The following is a 19,659-nucleotide window of genomic DNA, read 5'->3' as shown; positions in this document are numbered from 1 at the left end:
CTTCAGAAGTTTGGCAACCAATGAAGACATTATCACCGTCTGATCATCTTCAAATTTGGGTCCATTATAGAAGAGACAACCAGCTTTCCAACACACTTGGAATCAAAGCAATCCAACGGTTAGATCTCCAGATATCATCAATGCACTGAAGGTCGATCAACACAAGCCCAGTCAAGCACAAGTGCTTTCACCCGCGGCCAGCCTTCTTCCCGCAGCGGCTCAAGAAGTTTCACCCCCGATGGACCTATGTCAGAACCTCAGGAGCCCAACTAAGGCTCAAGACACTTCCTGCACCCATTTTACAAGCCCTAGACGCCCAAGACTTGAAGAAATACTATAAATACTCATTTTTAGGTCTTTTGTAGAGGAGCCTCTTTCTTCTCTTTGAGAGAGAACTCATTTGTAGTTTTAGTTTTTATTTTTATGCATTTGTAGAAGCTCTCTATCGCCACTCTGTATTCAATAAGAGAAGTTTTTCTGCAACTTTGTTTCTTTTACTTTTCTTCTTCTTAGTTCTAAACCGATGATGATGTCTACTTCAGCCATGTCTGAGTAGTCACCTAGTTGGGTGAAAGGGTAATCCAAAGGGACCCCATGTTCGAATGACATATAGGTTTTAGGAAAAAGGATTTTGATTTTTAACATGATTCTTCCATTCATCTCAAAGCGGTAATTCTGGATTGATCACCCAGAATCTGATCCTAGGTTTAATCCGAGCCACGAGAGTGTTGTATCGGGGTTTCCTGAACTGGATCTTATGTACGTCACCATCGTAGGAGAAGAAAGTTACCTACGAAGGATACGTAAGCAGAGATGGATTCCGATCTACAAAGCATAATCTTGTTCTGGCATGAGAGCGAGAGTTAATTGCCATGAACAAGTGATTAGATGATTAGGATGACGAGAGTTGGCTAATCCTACATGTGTCTATCCTAGTTTCAGAGTCATAGAAAATCCTTGCCTAAATTCCTTGTGTTTTAGAATATGAACCCTAAAGATGAACCTTGAACCCAGCGCCGTTTTTCATATAGTTTTCAACCGATTTTTATTTTCAGCTTTTCAATTCTCTGCATAATTAGAATTAGTGACAAACCAAAACCCCTTTTTAATAGATTAGGTTTACGATTGTCTTTAGCATTAGTTAGGAGTCCTCAACACACAGATCTCTGTGGATTCGATCCCTAAGTACTAATGCGTTTGCTGTGTACTTGCAGCTTGTCTAGGGTAAAACTTGTGTTGCCCACTGCACTCACATCAAGTTTTTGGCGCCGTTTCCGGGGATCTGTCACTGTTGACTTGACTTCTTAATCTAATTTCAATCCTAAACCTCAAGATTTTCGAGTTCTGCTGGAGATCTTCTAACTCCTCTTTTTATCTTTGCTTTCTTTGCTCACAGGTGCATGAAAACTAGGAGAAATCCTGATGACATCGTATTGCCCTTACACGAGATTGAAAAACACAAAAGAGCACTTGAAAACTCAGACGAAAAACGCTCGAGAAGGCCAATCCTAATGCCCATCGGGAAGATCTTTTAAACCGTGACTAGGAGGATCACATTGGAGATGATGACCGTGATTCAGTTCATGGTGATGACCAAGATGCTGCCCATAAAGAAGATGGACAGCCACAACTCGATGAAGAGGGGAACCGAGTCCCTCAAGCCGCTGATAATCAAAGGAGACAAGACCAGGCCAATGCTGAAGAGAAAAGGAATGATGAAAACATTGGTCCACTAGTTGTTAGAGAAGCCAATCGACCAATACAACTTGCCAATCCTGCGAGAAGACAGCCTCGGAATAGACTCATTGCCGATTTCGATGCACCTCACCAACACTTCCAAAATCGATCAGCTATTCAAATTCCTGTCCCAAGAGAAAATCATGAGATAAAACCTCAGATTGTCTCTTTGGTGAAGCAGAACCAATTCCATGGAATCTCTACTGAGCATCCAATGAACCACATTGATCTTTTTGAAGAAATCTCTAGAATGGTGAGAACAACTCCAGAATCTGTGGACTATGTGAAGTGTAAGCTCTTTCCTTTCTCTCTAAATGATAAAGCTTTTAGATGGTTAAAATATATGCCATCTGGTTCTATTACTTCATGGGAAGAATGCAAGTCAGCTTTCTTTAACCACTTCTACACCATGTCAAGATCAAACCAGCTGAGAAACAAGATACAAAGTTTCCAACAAGGCCCAATAGAATCCTTCTATGAAGCCTGGGAGCGATTCAAGGAGTATGAGAAAGACTGTCCTCATCATGGTTTCTCTGGAGCAAACCTGCTAAGCACCTTCTACAGAGGACTTCAGCAGAAGTATCAACTTTCTCTTGACACTGCCAGCAATGGAGATTTCAGTTCGAAAACCATACCACAAGGGAGAGCACTCATCGAAAATCTAGCTGTAGCCAACAGCAACAACAACCCTGAGTATGACAGATCAAAGAAGACTATCACTAGTCATGAATCAAGGGAGATTGCTGAGCTAAAAAGCATGGTAAGTCAACTTCTTAAGTCTCAAAATAAGAATATACATGCTTGTGATAATGATGTAGGAAATGAAGAAGATGGAAGATATGAAGAAGATGGTATGTACCAAGAGGAAGAAATCAATTTTATGGGAGCTCAGGCATACCATAACCGATTTAGTCCAGCTTTCAACAACAACTTCAGGAACTCTGGTGCCAACTTCAACAATCTCTCATACAGAAATCAAGGAGCCGAGAATCAGCCCTATCCGCAGCACCAAAGGAGTTTTCAAAACAAGTTCCAAAATGGGAACTATGGAGGAGGAAACTTCCAACAAAGACAACCTTTCAATCCTCAACAAGCACATACCAGCTCATTAGAAGCAACCATTTCCCAACTAAGCAACCAGGTAAAATCGCTTGAACAAACTATGATGCAGACTACTCAAGGCAATGAGAAGTCAATCAGGGAAATGGGGGTGAAGATCGATTGTATTTACATGACTTGAATGGGAAGTTCGAATCTCTTGCGACCCATTTCAAGAAGTTAGAACATCAGATAGGTCAAACTGCAGATTCAATGAAGAGACAACCAGGAGTTTTACCAGGAAGAGTGGAAGATAACCCAAAGAAGTTCTGCAATGCTATGACAGCAGTTTTGGAAGAAGAACCTGTCGCAGACTCTAAGGAAAAATTGACACCTGAACCTCTCATAAAGGACTCTGAAACCGAGCATGAGAGAAGCCAATTCCGGTTAAGGTACCCAAACGCTTGCCTGACCAAAGACTCAAAAAGTCTAAGGATCCATGGCGTTTTTCCTTCACTTGTTCAAGCTTTGGAATTGAATTTTCAGATTGTTTATGTGACTCTGGTGCTAATGTGAATGTCATGTCAAAATCTGTTGCTGAGAAACTTGGTATAGGTACATTTGTCCCATCTCCAGTGAGGATAATCTTTGGTGATTCATCTCAAAAGAGAGCAGAAGGAATGATCCAGGACTTGCCACTGATCATTGGAAACAAAATAATCCCAGCCGATTTTCAAGTTTTGGAGATGGACAAAGACAAAGATAGGCCTATGATATTTGGTTGCCCATTCTTAGCTACTGTAGGTGCTGTTATTGACCATGCAAATCGCTGTTTAGTGATCTACTCAAAGTTTAATCCCTAGAGCTACTCTGCAAGAGCACATATGTGCAGTTGTAGTATAATAGGGGTTGAACCACAGAGACAAGAGATTCGCTCAATAAACCTATTAGAAATTGAATTACGCTAAGCAGATTAATGAGAAGCAAATAGCGATGCAAATAAAGATAAACGAATGCAGTAAAAACGTTTGTAAAGTTCAGATGGGTGGAGATTAGGCTTAGGGCGTTTCTCAGGAAATCAATGCATGCAGATAAATCGATTAGTCAGGGTTCAGGTTTAAACACGGTTCTTGAACTCAAATCACGAAATTATAATTAACCAACTTCCGTTGCGAGAATTATCTAAGTGTAAATCCTAGAATTCCAAATTCTTTTGCAAATCCTAAAGACATAAACCAGCTTTAATGCTCAAGTTCGATATGTTCACAAAGTATCTAAACCAAATTCCTTTGCGAATAGCTACTTTGCTCACCCTAGGTTCTTTCTAGTTATTCAATTACACTTCCGTGTCAATCAATTAACCTAAGATTTAAATTCTAGGTGGCCAGTCCAGAATTAGCTTTAAGAACAACCTATGGTGAAGACTTAAATAGATTATGAACCCTAATTAATCAATCAATCCAACATCCAAAGAAATCCTTTATGAGAACCCTAAACCTAACAGGCAAACTACTCAGACATGGAGATTGAATCAATAAACATGAATGAATAGATTGCAGAAAACAGTAAATAGATTAATAAACAGGGGTTCAAAATCTTCTCTCTTCGGAACAGAGTTTCAGACTTGTCTCCCCAAAAGCTCTCAAAAACAAAAGTTCTCTCTAAAAAAATCTCAGGTATCTATATAAGGTGGCTAAAAACCCTATTTATAACTTAAAAACACGTTTTGGGCTTCTTAGGAAATATTTGGAAACTTCTGGGCCCAACTCCTTCTTCAAATAGGAGACAAAATTGCGTTTTTCTTATTTCTTCGATCGGTGTCGAGCGACACTAAAGCACATAATTCATCCTTCACGAATTTGATCCTTGTTTAGCTCCAAAGTGCTCCAAAATCACCAATTAAGCTCCAAACGTACCTATGACCTGTAAAGAGTCCAAAAGACTCGAAAAACACTAAAAAGACTCTATAAATAAGACTTATATCATGGTCAAAAACCATAAAAACCATGATATATCAACTCCCCCAGACTTAGCATTTGCTTGCCCTCAAGCAAACAGAATACCAAATAAGAGGTTTGAAAACACGGAGACTCAACCTTTCATTGGAACATCACTTTGACCGATCACCCTGCAACTCAACTACTGCTTCATCATTCCAAATCGAACCACCATGTACTTCTCCGCAGACATTCACAGCTTCCCAGATTAAGTCCAAAATTCCACAACATTGTCCATAAGCCCTCATCGCTGGGTCTCACTGATTATTCCAATGCCAAGAACCTTCTAGACTCTTTCCTGTACTATACTCAAACAAATCAGCCATACACACTCTGGTACTTTTCCTCTCCCCAGACTTATTCTTTTCGCACACTCATCATCTTTTTCTTTTCTCTTTTTTTTTTTATGGCATATACTCGATAAGGGTAAAACTGCGAGTACTGATGGTGTTTGCCATCGAGTCCCCGAGTTGTCCCCTTACCTTGTATCAAAGGTTTTAAGTGAATACTGGGGTCATAGGAAACTTTCCTACCCCTCACTTCCTTCCTTTGTGTGATCATTCCAACTTAGAAGTGAAATAATGGGATCCTTGGAAATTTTCCTAGCCCTTCACTCCTAAGCGAAAATCATCTCAATCTTTTTGCCTTTTTCTTTCTTTCTTCATCTCAACATTAAATTTCACACAGGCTTTCATTTGTCAAGTATGAACGAGGAATCAAGCTCTATGAACATCAGTCACATCAATGAGGTAAAAGAAAGAGTTCAGAAATTAGCTCAGGTTAGTGGATTCTGTTGGAAACATGGACGCCTCTAGTCAACTGGTCAGCCTTTGCATTTTTCATTAGTCGGATCTAAACTGAATCTGCAGCAGTGGTCACCTAGATGAAATGTCAGCACAATAACTCCAAGAAAAGCATCATAATCTCCAACAAGTTTAGACTCAAAAATGTTTTGACACGACTGACTCTTAAGAAAAACAAACACAATGTCAGCAACTACCTCCCCCAGACTTAAACAACACTGTCCCCAGTGTTATCTAGTCCGAAGGTGGCGAAACAAAAGAAAAGAAACAGAAAAACACAGGAAAAACGGAGAACTTACCTGGCTGCAATGATGGTGTCGAACGACACCGATGATGGTGTCGTGCGACACTTATTCTCCTCGTACCGAATTGCAGCAGACCAATCCGAATTTCTGGATTGACTCCGGTTTCTGATTTCCTTCCTTTTTTTTTTTGACTGGTGTCGACCGACACTGATGGTGGTGTCGCTCGACACCAACCACTTCGTATCTGTTACACCTAAAACACAAAAACGAAAAACGAAAAATCAAAAGAAACAAAAAGACTTATGTACAGACTTACCAGTGGGTTGCCTTCCATCAAGCGCTTGTTTTAAGTCATTAGCTTGACTATGGATAGACTATGCATCTGGTGGATCAGACAGTGGCAAAGAGTGCCTCTGTGAAAGTCGTCTCATCCATGGTGGTGTGTAAGCGTTGTGTGCATGAGGTCGTCCAAGGAATGTAGGAATAACACCAAGGTGAGATCTGTGTTTGGGTGGCTTCAACCTATTCCCTGCAATATCATCAATCGAAAAACCAAGTGCCCTACGATAATCTCGTAGCTTGCGTCGTGAGACAGAGTCTGCATCTTTCAAATCAGTTTTGATGATATCACAAGAATTAGGATTAAACTCAAGAGGTGCGTACCTTTGCTTTGGTGGAGATGAATAGAGCATGAAGTTTTGAGCTTTCTGCTCAATAGCAAATACTGGTTCTGTAGACGTCTTAGTTAACTCAGGTTGATCTATCACCTTCTCAGCATCAAACACGTTCTGATCTCCAACTATCACTTCAGGTATTGCACTGACTTGGAATGTCTGACCATCTATGGTTGGATCCTTCAGCTTCTCCATCTTGAAAGTCATGATGGTATCTCCCAAGTGGAGATCAAGGTTACCATGCTTGACATCAATTACCGCTCCAGCTGTAGCTAAAAACGATCTTCCCAGGATAAGAGGATCTTTGGGTTCCTCTCCATATTTCAGAACCACGAAATCTGTAGGAATTATGCAATCACTAACTTTAATCGAAACATCCTCCAAGACACCTTTTGGGATTCTTTTAGATCGATCTGCTAGGATCAAAGAGATCTTAGTTGGCTTGAAGTCAGTCATCCCAAGGCTAATAGCTACAGAGTATGGCATTAGGTTAACACTTGAACCAAGATCACACAGCAATCTCTTGAACCTCTCTCAGAAGATAGAGCAGTCCAAAACAAAGCTTCCTGGGTCTGAGATCTTCTCTGGAGTCTTATTCTGAATCACAACACTGACCTGTTCAGATATCATCATCACTCCTTCCTCATGACTCAGATTATTAGTCACCATCTTCTTCACATAGTGTCTGAGAGTAGGAGCAATCTTCACATCATCAACCAAAGGAATCTCAATCACAAGCTTCTCCATCAAAGCCTTGCATCTGGCATCATCTATCTCTTGCTTGGACTTCCTAAGACTCCTTGGGTAAGGAACCTTAGGTTTGTAAACCTTTTCCTCAGCAGATTTCGTACTTTGAGCAATATCAGCTTTGCTCTGCAATTGGTGACGCGCGACACTGGTTGTGGTGTCGCTCGACACCGGCTCTGCAACTTCGAAATTTTCTTCAGATTCGTCCAACTCCACAATTTCATCCTCAGAAACACCCTTTTTCAGCACAGGAGTCAACTTTTTACCACTTCTTAACGAGATTGCACTGCAGTAATGCCTATGATTGGTATCAATCTTCCCAGGAAGGAATCCTTCTTGCCTTTTTACAAACTCTGCAGTCTGAGCAACCTGAGTATCAAGCTTCTTGACATGAGTGTTCAGAACTTCAATTTTTCCATTCAGATCCAGATACAGAGCATCAATCTTCCCATTGAAATCCACAGTCATCTTCTGCTGACCTTCCAAGATCTGTTCCAGCATAGACTTCACCTCATTATCTGGAGTTTGAGTAGGAGGAGAACCATAGTTCCTTGAAAAACTGTTGTTGGAGTAGGATGTATGGTACTGAGGTTTGGAGTTATAACCAGAAGAGTTCTGATTACCTGTGAAGGTACTCCTCTGATTATTTCCACTGTAATTCGTGTTCCCTTGCTGAGTACCAAATCTCTGACCCTGAAATCCAGCTCCATGGATGAAGTTAACAACCTCTTCCTCAAGGGCTTCATCTGGTTCGAAATTCTTAACCTCTGCAGCGTATCGGACGGACTTCTTACCCGCTAGAAGGCTATGAACAGAGTCAAGCTTAGCCTTCACCTCAGCAATCTGCGATCCATCCATGTTTCCACCCTGCTTCTTTCGCTGATAGTCTGCATTCTTGGTACTATTGCTAGATACCAAGTTCTCAATAAGCACAACAGCGTCTTCAGGGTATCTGGTGTTGAAGTTTCCATTGCTCGCTGCATCAAGGGCAATCTGATATCTCCAATCAACACCTCTGAAGAAAATACCCAACAGCTGAACATCACTGAAACCATGATGTGGAAAATCTCTTTGATATGACTTGAATCTCACCCAAGCAGCCTTGAATGATTCAGTTGGTCCTTGAGAAAACGTTGATATTTTGAGTCTCAGTTCCTCAGACCTGGCATCATCATAGAAATTGTGCAGAAAGGCGTTCCTGGTCTCTTTCCAGGTAGTCAGCGAACCTGGTTCCAACTGCTTCAGCCAGTTAGCTACTTCTCCAGCAAGAGAGTATGGGAACAGCTTACAGAAGAGGAAATCATTGGACACTCCATTGTACTTGATGCTGGTGACAAATTCCTCAAACCTCTCAATATGATCCATCGGATGCTCATGAGAAAGACCATGGAAAGGATGCTGACCCACAAGAGTGTAATACACAGGCTTGAGCTCAAAATCGTTCCTCTGAAACGCAGGAGCCCGAATCGCAGACCGATTTGCATATAATTGCTCAGGTCTGTTGTAGTCACCCAGCGTCCTGATGATGTTACTCTCTCCATCAAGTCACTGGCCTCTCTCATTACACACATGACCATCTTGGTCTCTCCAGACTCCAGCATCATCACGAACCAATGCCAATGCGTTCTCCATCTTTTCTAGTTTTCTGAGACAAAGAGAAAGAACAATGTAAGTAACAAAATAAAAATAAAATTAAGAAAAACGACGGGTGTCGCGCGACACCACTAGGGGTGTCGCTCGACACTAAGTAAAACTTAGTCGAAACTCAAGACCTAAGTTTAATGGCGAAAATCAAGTCCCCTGGCAACGGTGCCAAAACTTGATCTACTCAAAGTTTAATCCCTAGAGGTACTCTGCAAGAGCACAGATGTGCAGTTGTAGTATAATAAGGGTCGAACCACTGAGACGAGAGATTCACTCAATAAACCTATTAGAAATTGAATTACGCTAAGCAGATTAATGAGAAGCAAATAGCGATGCAAATAAAGATAAACGAATGCAGTAAAAACGTTTGTAAAGTTAAGATGGGTGGAGATTAGGCTTAGGGGATTTTTCAGGAAATCAATGCATGCAGATAAGTTGATTAGTCAGGGTTCAGGTTTAAGCACGGTTCTTGAACTCAAATCACGAAATTATAATTAACCAACTTCCGTTGTGAGAATTATCTAAGTCTAAATCCTAGAATTCCAAATTCCTTTGCAAATCCTAAAGACATAAACCAGCTTGAATGCTCAAGTTCAATATGTTCACAAAGTATCTAAACCAAATTCCTTTGCGAATAGCTACTTTGCTCACCCTAGGTTCTTTCTAGTTATTCAATTACACTTCTTGTCAATCAATTAACCTAAGATCTAAATTCTAGGTGGTCAGTCCAGAATTAGCTTTAAGAACAACCTATGGTGAAGAACTAAATAGATTATGAATCCTAATTAATCAATCAATCCAACATCCAAAGTAATCCTTTATGAGAACCCTAAACCTAACAGGCAAACTACTCAGACATGGAGATTGAAGCAATAAACATGAATGAATAGATTGCAGAAAACAGTAAATAGATTAATAAACAGGAGTTCGAAATCTTCTCTCTTCGGAACAGAGTTTCAGACTTTGATGAGGACATCGAGACAAGCCTAACATTAGCTGATGAAGATCCGATCAACATACCCACCATGAGACATGCCCCAAGGACAAGGTCAGGTACTAAGAGTCTAAGAGAGGAGTTCAGCAAGTCAATAGAAGGGCTGATCACACTTATAGAGCACGAGGAACTCAAAGAGGAGCTACTCAAAGGGGAGATCACCCGAGAGACACCAATGGAGCCTTTAACCGAGCTCGGCACACTTGAGGCACAACAAGATGTGAGTCAAGACCTTCAAGAAGCCAAGAAAGTCAACGAAACACCGAGCAATGACTACTCTCAACTCAAGCTTCAAGCCATATCATTCTTACCTGTTCTACAAGGCATCAAGGACGCTACTACGTTTGTTATCTCCAAGCAAGTGGAAATACCACTCATCGAACCAATGTAAGTGTTTACAATTGGATTATATTTCACAAGCTTATTGTTTGTTTTGCAGGAGCTTTTCTTTGCCTTAGTCGTTTTTCTTAGTTTTTAGAACTTTTCCATTTTTGTTGCTTTAGTTAAACGATGAGCTTTGTTGTTTCCTTTTCTGTATTTTTCGGCCAAGAGAAGCCACCCCGCTGTCGAACCATTATATAAGGTTCTTTCTCAGCATGTAAATTTTTAACCTATCAATAAAATAACCGAGTTTTCTTTGAAAGCAAAACCCTAGCCGCAGCTAGTTCTCTTCCTCTTCTTTGGTGCGATTCCTTTGAAGCTGAAGAATAAGACTTTTCACAGAATCTTCCATCATCTGTGTGGCGTCTCTCGATCCATTGTTACCCAGTCTCTTCATTTCGTCACTCCCTTTCTATCGAGTCATCTAGAGAGAGCCGTACGACCAGCTAGAGATTCACCACCTTTCCACCAAGCAAGGACAAGTCACTCTTGTTCCTACATTCATCTGGTATCAGAGCTTAGGCTCGTGTTAGGTGAATCTATCCCCTTGTTACCTTCTAGTTTCGTTTCATTCTTGAAGGAAAAAAAAAAAATTTAGATCCGTTTATTTAAGTCATTGCATCTTGTTAGGGTTCTCTAGAAAAAAAAATAGTACCGTTTGTTTCAAGTTTATATTCTTATCCTCATATCATTAGGTTCCTTAAGAAAAGTCAAAAAAAAAAATCTTGTTGCATCGCATTAGTATTCTTGAATCCGTTTTATTGCCTAGATACATTGTTTTAGTACATCGGTTACCTCATATCCTATAGTATTGTCATTGCATCAAAAAAAAAAAAAAAAAGAGAGAAGAGTCATCATACTTATAAGATTTGTTATTCGCGTTTTAGTAGCCAAAACTTTCATACCGCACCAATTGCACTTGATCTTTTGTTGTTTTTGTTGCACGCAGGGACGATATGGGAGAACAAGGAGAGGTTAACATGGCTCAAATGCTTGCTAATATCCAAGCTCAACTCGCAACCTTAGGGGAGCGAATGACACGGATTGAGCAACCACCACCGGCCCCAAGAGGACTTATCAGAGGTGTAGACGCGCGGAGAGGCAACCAGGACGAAGATGAGGTCAGGGAGGATCTTGACGATGGTGATCCACCGAACCAAAGCCAACCCCGAGGACAACACCAACGAGGCCGAGGCCAAGAAGATGGCAAAGACCTCAAGCTCACCGCACCAACATTTGCCGGCAAGGTGAACCCTGATGCGTATCTTGATTGGGAAAGAAGGATGGAATACATCTTCGATTATTACCAATACTCGGAGGCTAGAAAGGTGTCCTTAGCGGCTGCACAGCTAACTGACAATGCCTTGGCATGGTGGGATCGAGATGTTTCCGAAAGAAGAAGGCATAGGCATGGGCAGATCAATAATTGGGAGGACATGAGGTTCAGCCTCAGAAAGAGATATGTCCCCGCCTACTACCACCGAGACTTGCAGAAGAAATTTCGCAAGCTCACTCAAGGAAGCAAGACCGTGGAGGAGTATTTCAAAGAGTTTGAGACTCTTAAGAATCGACTTGAAGTAGAGGACTCAGCTGAGACCCTGATGGCCCAATTCAGTCTTAATGATCGAATTGCTAGAAAGGTCGAGAGGCAGACTTACCATGACTTGGAGGACGTGTTGCATCATGCCGTGCAAGCTGAGCAACACATTAAGAGGAAGAACACTTCCACAAACCGGAGCAAAACCACCTGGACGCCACAACCTCAACGAGCTCTTGAGAAGGGCAAAGCAGCCGAATTGGATAACCAGATCCACAAGTCCATTCCTGAAACTTCCAAAGCCAATAGACCCGAGGTAAGTAAAGCTCCCACACAACGAGCTAGAGATATAACTTGTTTCAAATGTCAGGGCAAAGGACATTATGCGAGGGAATGCCCAACCAAAGAGTAATGATCCTCAAATCTAATGGCGAGTATGAATCACAAGACGAAGGGGAGGAAGCTGAGGACACTGATGAGGACATAGTCGACTATCCTGACCGAGGAGAGCTCTTAGTAGTGAAGCGAGCACTTAGTGCACTCTTCGAGCCAGAAACCATTCAGAGAGAGAACATATTCCACTCTCGGTGCACTATAAATGCCAAGGTATGTAGCTTGATCATTGACGGGGGTTCTTGCACTAACGTGGCTAGCAAGTATCTTGTAGATAAGCTAGGGCTCACCAAGACTAAGCATCCTCGACCCTACAAGCTCAAGTGGCTGAATGATGAAACTGAGCTCAAGATTGCTGAGCAAGTAACTGTACCCTTTAGCATTGGTAAGTATACGGATCAAGTGGTGTGTGATGTGGTCCCTATGCAAGCCGGGCACTTACTCTTAGGGAGGCCGTGGCAATTTGACAAGGAAACTCTACACAATGGGCGCACAAATTACTATACCTTCACTCATAACAACAAGAAGCATAACCTAGCACCACTCACTCCGCAAGAAGTGCATGACATGCACAAGGCCATGTCTCGAGGCTCAGAGGTAAGCAAGACCAACCTTTATGTTACCCCTACGGTTGTGCTTAAATCTCTTGAATCACGAGAACAGGTGCTACTAATGATCTTCAAGGAAGGTTTGTTTTCAGGTCAGGAACAACAAGAGATCCCTCCAACTGTTAAGGAGCTTTTGGACCGCTATTCTGATGTGTTCCCGGAGGAGATTCCACCAGGCTTACCTCCCATTAGAGGAATAGAGCATCAGATTGACCTGATCCTTGGAGCACCGTTGCCAAACCGAGCCGCTTACTGAGTTAATCCTGAGGAGGCCAAAGAATTAGAGAAGCAAGTACAAGACCTACTGTCAAAAGGCTATATACGCGAGAGCCTAAGCCCGTGTGCTATCCATGTCTTACTGGTGCCCAAGAAAGATGGCTCATGGAGGATGTGTGTTGATTGTAGAGCCATCAACAACATCACCATCAAATACAGGCATCCCATACCTCGACTTGATGACATGCTAGATGAGCTTAACGGTGCCACCATCTTCTCTAAGATCGATTTGAGAAGCGGATACCATCAAGTGCGAATGAAGGAAGGAGATGAATGGAAGACGGCGTTCAAGACAAAGAGGGGCTTGTATGAGTGGCTAGTGATGTCATTTGGACTCACCAACGCACCAAGAACCTTCATGAGGCTCATGAATCACGTTCTAAGAGCCTACATCTGTAAGTTTGTAGTAGTGTACTTTGACGATATACTAATTTACAGCACTTGTCTTGCAGATCACCTGGAGCATCTTTCACAAGTTCTAGAGACACTTCGGTCAGAGAACTTATACGCCAACATTAAGAAATGCACCTTTTGCACTGATCAAGTAGTATTTTTAGGCTTTGTTGTTAGCTCACAGGGTCTTAAAGTTGACGAAGAGAAGATCAATGCCATTCAAGATTGGCCCACGCCCACCACCATCGGCCATGTGAGGAGTTTTCATGGTCTCGCAAGCTTTTACCGCCGATTTATCAAGGATTTCAGCACTTTGGAAGCACCACTAACATCGGTGATCAAGAAAAACGTGGAATTCAAGTGGTGGCAAGCACAGGAAGAAGCATTTAACAAGCTAAAGGATAGCTTAACGCATGCGCCTGTTTTGGTACTCCCAAACTTTGAGCTAACCTTTGAAATTGAGTGTGATGCGTCTGGTACAGGTATAGGGGCTGTGTTAACCCAAGGAGGCAGGCCTGTGGCTTACTTCAGTGAGAAACTAAGTGGAGCATCACTCAATTATCCCACCTACGACAAAGAGTTGTATGCACTAGTAAGGTCCCTTGAAACTTGGCAACATTATTTGTTATCCAAAGAGTTTGTTATTCATACAGATCATGAGACCCTCAAGCATTTGAGAGGACAAACTACACTTAAGAAGAGGCATGCTAGATGGCTAGAGTTCATCGAGACCTTCCCCTACATTATCAAGTACAAGAAGGGTCAAGAGAACATAGTCGCCGATGCTTTGTCAAGAAGGCTTGCTCTCATATCTACGATGGAGGCCAGGGTATTGGGTTTTGAACATATTAAATCACTTTATGAGAATGACACAGACTTTCAGGAAGCCTTCCAACAGACCAACAAGGCGGCTTACGGCTCATTTTACCAACACGATGGATTTTTATTCAAAGACAAGAGGTTGTGTGTGCCGCAAGGTTCTATGAGGGAACTACTAATCAGAGAAGCTCACGGAGGAGGGCTCATGGGACACTTTGGGAGGGATAAAACTCTAAGTGTGCTGATGGAACACTTCTACTGGCCAGATTTGAAGCGAGATGTGGAGAGGTTTTGTGCAAAGTGCATCACTTGCCTTAAGGCAAAGTCCAGGTCACACCCATATGGTCTTTATTTACCTTTGCCTATCCCTAACCTACCATGGGTAGATATCTCCATGGATTTTGTTCTAGGGCTGCCAAAAATCAACAAGAAGGACTCTATAGTCGTAGTGGTGGACCGATTTTCCAAAATGGCCCACTTCATCCCATGTAACAAGACCAACGATGCTACACAAACCGCTGATCTCTTCTTCAAGGAAGTGGTGCGTTTACATGGAGTTCCAAGGACCATAGTCTCTGACCGAGACACCAAATTTCTCAGTCATTTCTGGAAGACGTTGTGGAAGAAGCTAGGGACCAAGCTGCTTTTTTCCACCACCTGTCATCCCCAAACCGACGGCCAGACTGAGGTAGTGAACCGTACACTCTCCACCTTGTTGAGAGCTACGGTGGGTAAGAACTTAAGGAATTGGTTATCGTGCTTACCTTATATTGAATTCGCATATAACCATGCTAAACACTCAGCTACTAAACAATTTCCTTTTGAAGTTGTATACGGGTTTAACCCTTTGACCCCATTAGATCTTTCACCGCTTCCCCAAGCTGTCTATTCTAGCTCAGAAAGGGTCACCAAGGCTGATATTGTGAAGAAGCTACACCAACGAGTTAAGGAAAATCTGGAGACGAAGACTGAGAAATACAAGCAACAAGTTGATAAGCACCGGAGGGAGATCACATTTGAGCCGGGGGATTGGGTCTGGCTCCACATGAGAACTGAGAGATTTCCACAACAAAGGAGATCAAAGCTCTTACCAAGGGGAGATGGACCTTTCCGAGTCCTAGAGAAAGTCAACGACAACGCATACAAGCTTGAACTGCCAGGTGAGATGAACATTTCTCCAACGTTTAATGTTACTGACTTAGCTCCTTTCCATGCAGGAGATCCTGTTCTGCGGTCAGAACCTTTTCTAGAGGGAGGGAATGATGAGGACATCGAGACAAGCCTAACATTAGCTGATGAAGAGCCAATCAACATACCCACCATGAGACATGCCCCAAGGACAAGTTCAGGTACTAAGAGTCTAAGAGAGGAGTTCAGCAAGTCAATAGAAGGGCTGATCACACTTATAGAGCACGAGGAACTCAAAGAGGAGCTACTCAAAGGGGAGATCACCCGAGAGACACCAATGGAGCCTTTAACCGAGCTCGGCACACTTGAGGCACAACAAGATGTGAGTCAAGACCTTCAAGAAGCCAAGAAAGTCAAGGAAACACCGAGCAATGACTACTCTCAACTCAAACTTCAAGCCATATCATTCTTACCTGTTCTACAAGGCATCAAGGACGCTACTACGTTTGTTATCTCCAAGCAAGTGGAAATACCACTCATCGAACCAATGTGAGTGTTTACAATTGGATTATATTTCACGAGCTTATTGTTTGTTTTGCAGGAGCTTTTCTTTGCCTTAGTCGTTTTTCTTAGTTTTTAGAACTTTTCCATTTTTGATGCTTTAGTTAAACGATGAGCTTTGTAGTTTCCTTTTCTGTATTTTTCGGCCAAGAGAAGCCACCCCGCTGTCGAACCATTATATAAGGTTCCTTCTCAGCATATAAATTTTTAACCTATCAATAAAATAACCGAGTTTTCTTTGAAAGCAAAACCCTAGCCGCAGCTAGTTCTCTTCCTCTTCTTTGGTGCGATTCCTTTGAAGCTGAAGAAAAAGACTTATCACAGACTCTTCCATCATCTGTGTGGCGTCTCTCGATCCATTGTTACCCAGTCTCTTCATTTCGTCACTCCCATTCTATCGAGTGATCTAGAGAGAGCCGTACAGCCAGCTAGAGATTCACCACCTTTCCACCAAGCAAGGACAAGTCACTCTTGTTCCTACATCAGACTTGTCTCCCCAAAAGCTCTCAAAAACAAAAGTTCTCTCTAAGAAAATCTCAGGTATCGATATAAGGTGGCTAAAAACCCTATTTATAACTTAAAAACACGTTTTGGGCTTCTTAGGGAATATTTGGAAATTTATTCCTTATTTCTTCTTCAAATAGGAGACAAAATTGCGTTTTCTTATTTCTTCGATCGGTGTCGAGCGTCACTCTCCATGGTGTCGAGCGACACCAAAGCACATAATTCATCCTTCACGAATTTGATCCTTGTGTTAGCTCCAAAGTGCTCCAAAATCACCAATTAAGCTCCAAACGTACCTATGACCTGAAAGAGTCCAAAAGACTCGAAAAAAACTAAAAGACTATAAATAAGACTTATACCATGGTCAAAAACCATAAAAACCATGATATATCATTTAGTTTTCTTAAATGTGGGCAGGAAAAAGTTCTATAAGACCACACCAGACACACCTCCAAATTGAAAAGACAAGAACAAGAAAAAGGTGTTGGAGAAAAAAAAGGAACTAAAAGCTCTTGCATCCAGGCAATTTGAGAATATCAAGATAGTTGTGCCACCAGATATCAGAAAGGAGAAGGAGAAAAATCTTGAAGGAATTGTTGAGAAGACAAAACATGTCTTCAAGGATGCAAAGATCTTTAAGAAAGAAAAAAAGATTTTGATTCAAGATGAAGGAAATCCAAAGTTCAGGCTAAGAAGGATCCGAAGGACTCTTAATTCAATGGATCCTGTCTCTTCTTCTCAATCCTAATCCTGCCAAGAGTCTAACTAAAAGACTTTAAACAAAAGCGCTTAATGGGAGGCAACCCATTTGGTATGATTTTCTTTTCTTTTTATTTATTTTCTATTTTATCTTTTCTTTTATTTTTATGCATTTCAGGCTTTCATAAAACCCAAGAAAACCAAAAACATTAAAAAAACCAGAAAATACAAAAAGATAGGAGGAGGAAACAGAAAAACGGGAGAAACCGGGAATTCCCGGAGTACAGTTCACCACAGCCGCGATCAGTTCAGCCGTGGCCGACCCATCATTTACCGCAGCCCAGGTTCCTCGACCGCGGCTAAGTCCATCGCTGCCGCGGCCGCGTGCGTCTCACCCGCGGGCGGCCTTGGTTTGGTCACCATGCGAGTTTTTCCCTGTTTCTCGTAAACCGGAACTTCAATTTCCCGTTTTATTTCGAGACTTAACCGGGAAGTTCCCGAAGCATGATTTCTTTGTTAAACACGCCAGGTAAGTCTTCTAAACTATTAAAAAATAAAATTTTCTTAAGAAAAACACCTTTTTAAAAGAAAAAGAGGATTTAAAAGATCAAAAAAGTCTTTCTCTTCATCTTCTCCAACAAGCTTGGAGATCTAGAGAACAAGACAGATTTCAAACTTCACTCTTTTTCCAAGGAGATTTTAAATCTGTCATCACATAACACTTTCATCAAGGTATGAGTTCAAATTTCTCACTTTTTCTTAAGAACTCAGATTTAGGGTTTTCTTAAAATGAGTAGAAATTCACCTTAGGATGATTGAAAACTGTTTTTGCACTTAAGACTAGACTACTGGGTAGTTTAATTGCATGATTAAACACTTAGACAATAGTGATTTGAGGTTTTCAAAAATCTGAGATTTGAGATTTTGAGCAAATCGAATTTGGAGATCTGTTTGATTCAGCTTTGCAAATCTGGATTGTTTGGTTCTTGTTGATAGAAAACCAGATTAGATTACATGTGAGTGAGCATAAACAACATCCTGATTCAGAAATCTCATGTGTTGAACATCAATATATCGAACTTGACCAGAAATTCTCAGATTTTGTAATGTTTGATTCATTTACAGCTTGTTTGTCATGATAATGTGTTTGTGATATCTCTATAAACACCTTGTTCATAAAAATCGATACCAAAGCAGCTTGATTTATCCTTTGTCTCGAGAATCTCGTTTTTGCAGGTCAGGGATCTCTCTCAAGTTTGACTGATTCGAACCAAGACGAGCTCTCATGCGAAAAAGCCCTATTCGCAGGAGACATATGATGCATTAAACAAGACACAACTGAGTGAAGATGAACCTTTATCCACCTTCATTGCCGCGCAAAGAAGAATCTTTTCAGGAGAGATTGAGCAAACCTCCACACAGCTATCTTTCCCTCGAAGAGTCAAGTCTTCCTCTAGGCCGATAGTGAAGTTTGTTGGTAAAGCCATTGACCCAGACATCAACTACTTAGCGCAGCTTGAGAAGCTGAAGATCAAGCCAACTCCAGCAATTGACTACTCAACTCTTGAGATGCTTGGAATCAGAGAAGTTGTGATATGGTATCTTGATAGGCTTGGAATGAGATCATTCATGGAGCAGAACTTTCAGACCTATGTGAACCACACCAAGGAGTTCCTTGCATCAGCAACTTTGAGCTACAAGAAGAGAGCTACTCCTAGAGCTCTACAGATATGTGATGCTTTGAAGTTGCCTTATTGTGATGAGATTGCATTGGAGAAGGATCCAGATGAGGATCTCTGGAAACTGATGGGTTATGGAGTTTATGAAAAAGGAAGGTCTAAGGCATCATTACTCTCTCATCCTGCTGTCCGCTATGTGCATAAGCTACTAGCACACTGATATATCATGATTTTTATGGTTTTTGACCATGATATAGGTCTTATTTATAGAGTCTTTTTAGTGTCTTTTGAGTCTTTCAGAGTCTTTACAGGTCATAAGTACGTTTGGAGCTTAATTGGTGATTTTGGAGCACTTTGGAGCTAAATTAGGATCAAATTTGTAAAAGAAAAATCATGTGCTTTAGTGTCGCTCGACACCATGGAGAGTAACATCATCAGGACGCTGGGTGACTACAACAGACCTGGGCAATTGTATGCAAATCGGTCTGCGATTCGCCCTCCTGTGTTTTAGATGAATGACTTTGAGCTGAAGCCTGTGTACTACACTCTTGTGGGTCAGCACCCTTTCCATGGTCTTTCTCATGAGAACCCGATGGATCATATAGAGAGGTTTGAGGACTTGGTCACCAGCATCAAATACAATGGAGTGTCCAATGACTACCTTTTTCTGCAAGCTGTTTCCTTATTCTCTGGCTGGAGAAGCAGCTAACTGGCTGAAGCAGTTGGAGCCAGGATCACTGACTACTTGGGAGGAGACCAGAACACCTTTCTGCAAAATTTCTATGATGATGCCAGGTCTGAG

General features: G+C 41.7%; 2 protein-coding genes and 2 non-coding genes across 4 annotated transcripts; 1 reads left to right on the top strand and 3 right to left on the bottom strand.

Moving 5' to 3' along the window:
* Positions 1-2,162: 2,162 nt before the first annotated feature.
* LOC112090036 lies at positions 2,163-2,268 on the bottom strand. The gene has a single exon (XR_002901395.1). It is a non-coding gene; the product is annotated as a small nucleolar RNA R71 (small nucleolar RNA).
* Positions 2,269-6,194: 3,926 nt separating this feature from the next.
* On the bottom strand, positions 6,195-6,980 carry LOC112089679. The gene has a single exon (XM_024160428.1). It carries the CDS (start codon positions 6,978-6,980, stop codon positions 6,195-6,197), a length of 786 nt encoding a protein of 261 aa, XP_024016196.1.
* Positions 6,981-7,028: 48 nt separating this feature from the next.
* LOC112089678 lies at positions 7,029-8,873 on the bottom strand. Its single transcript, XM_024160427.1, has 2 exons — positions 8,811-8,873; positions 7,029-8,687 (listed from the first exon to the last, which is right to left on the bottom strand). Exons 1-2 carry the CDS (start codon positions 8,871-8,873, stop codon positions 7,029-7,031), a joined length of 1,722 nt encoding a protein of 573 aa, XP_024016195.1.
* On the top strand, positions 8,290-8,396 carry LOC112090162. Its single transcript, XR_002901511.1, has one exon. It is a non-coding gene; the product is annotated as a small nucleolar RNA R71 (small nucleolar RNA).
* Positions 8,874-19,659: the final 10,786 nt, after the last annotated feature.

Source organism: Eutrema salsugineum, unplaced genomic scaffold (genome assembly GCF_000478725.1).
Source record: "Eutrema salsugineum unplaced genomic scaffold, Eutsalg1_0 scaffold_11, whole genome shotgun sequence".
NCBI classification, from domain to species: domain Eukaryota; kingdom Viridiplantae; phylum Streptophyta; class Magnoliopsida; order Brassicales; family Brassicaceae; genus Eutrema; species Eutrema salsugineum.
Note: the sequence above shows the minus strand (reverse complement) of the source record. Positions and strands in the feature narration are given on the sequence as shown.

Bases quoted from the DNA above. Each gene is read 5' to 3' on its own strand.
- LOC112089679 (XM_024160428.1), bottom strand. From the start codon at position 6,980: ATGCCATACTCTGTAGCTATTAGCCTTGGGATGACTGACTTCAAGCCA.
- LOC112089678 (XM_024160427.1), bottom strand. From the start codon at position 8,873: ATGGAGAACGCATTGGCATTGGTTCGTGATGATGCTGGAGTCTGGAGA. The intron at 8,688-8,810 runs GTGTGTAATGAG...CCTGCGTTTCAG, and splicing joins GGAGAGACCAAGATGGTCAT to AGGAACGATTTTGAGCTCAA.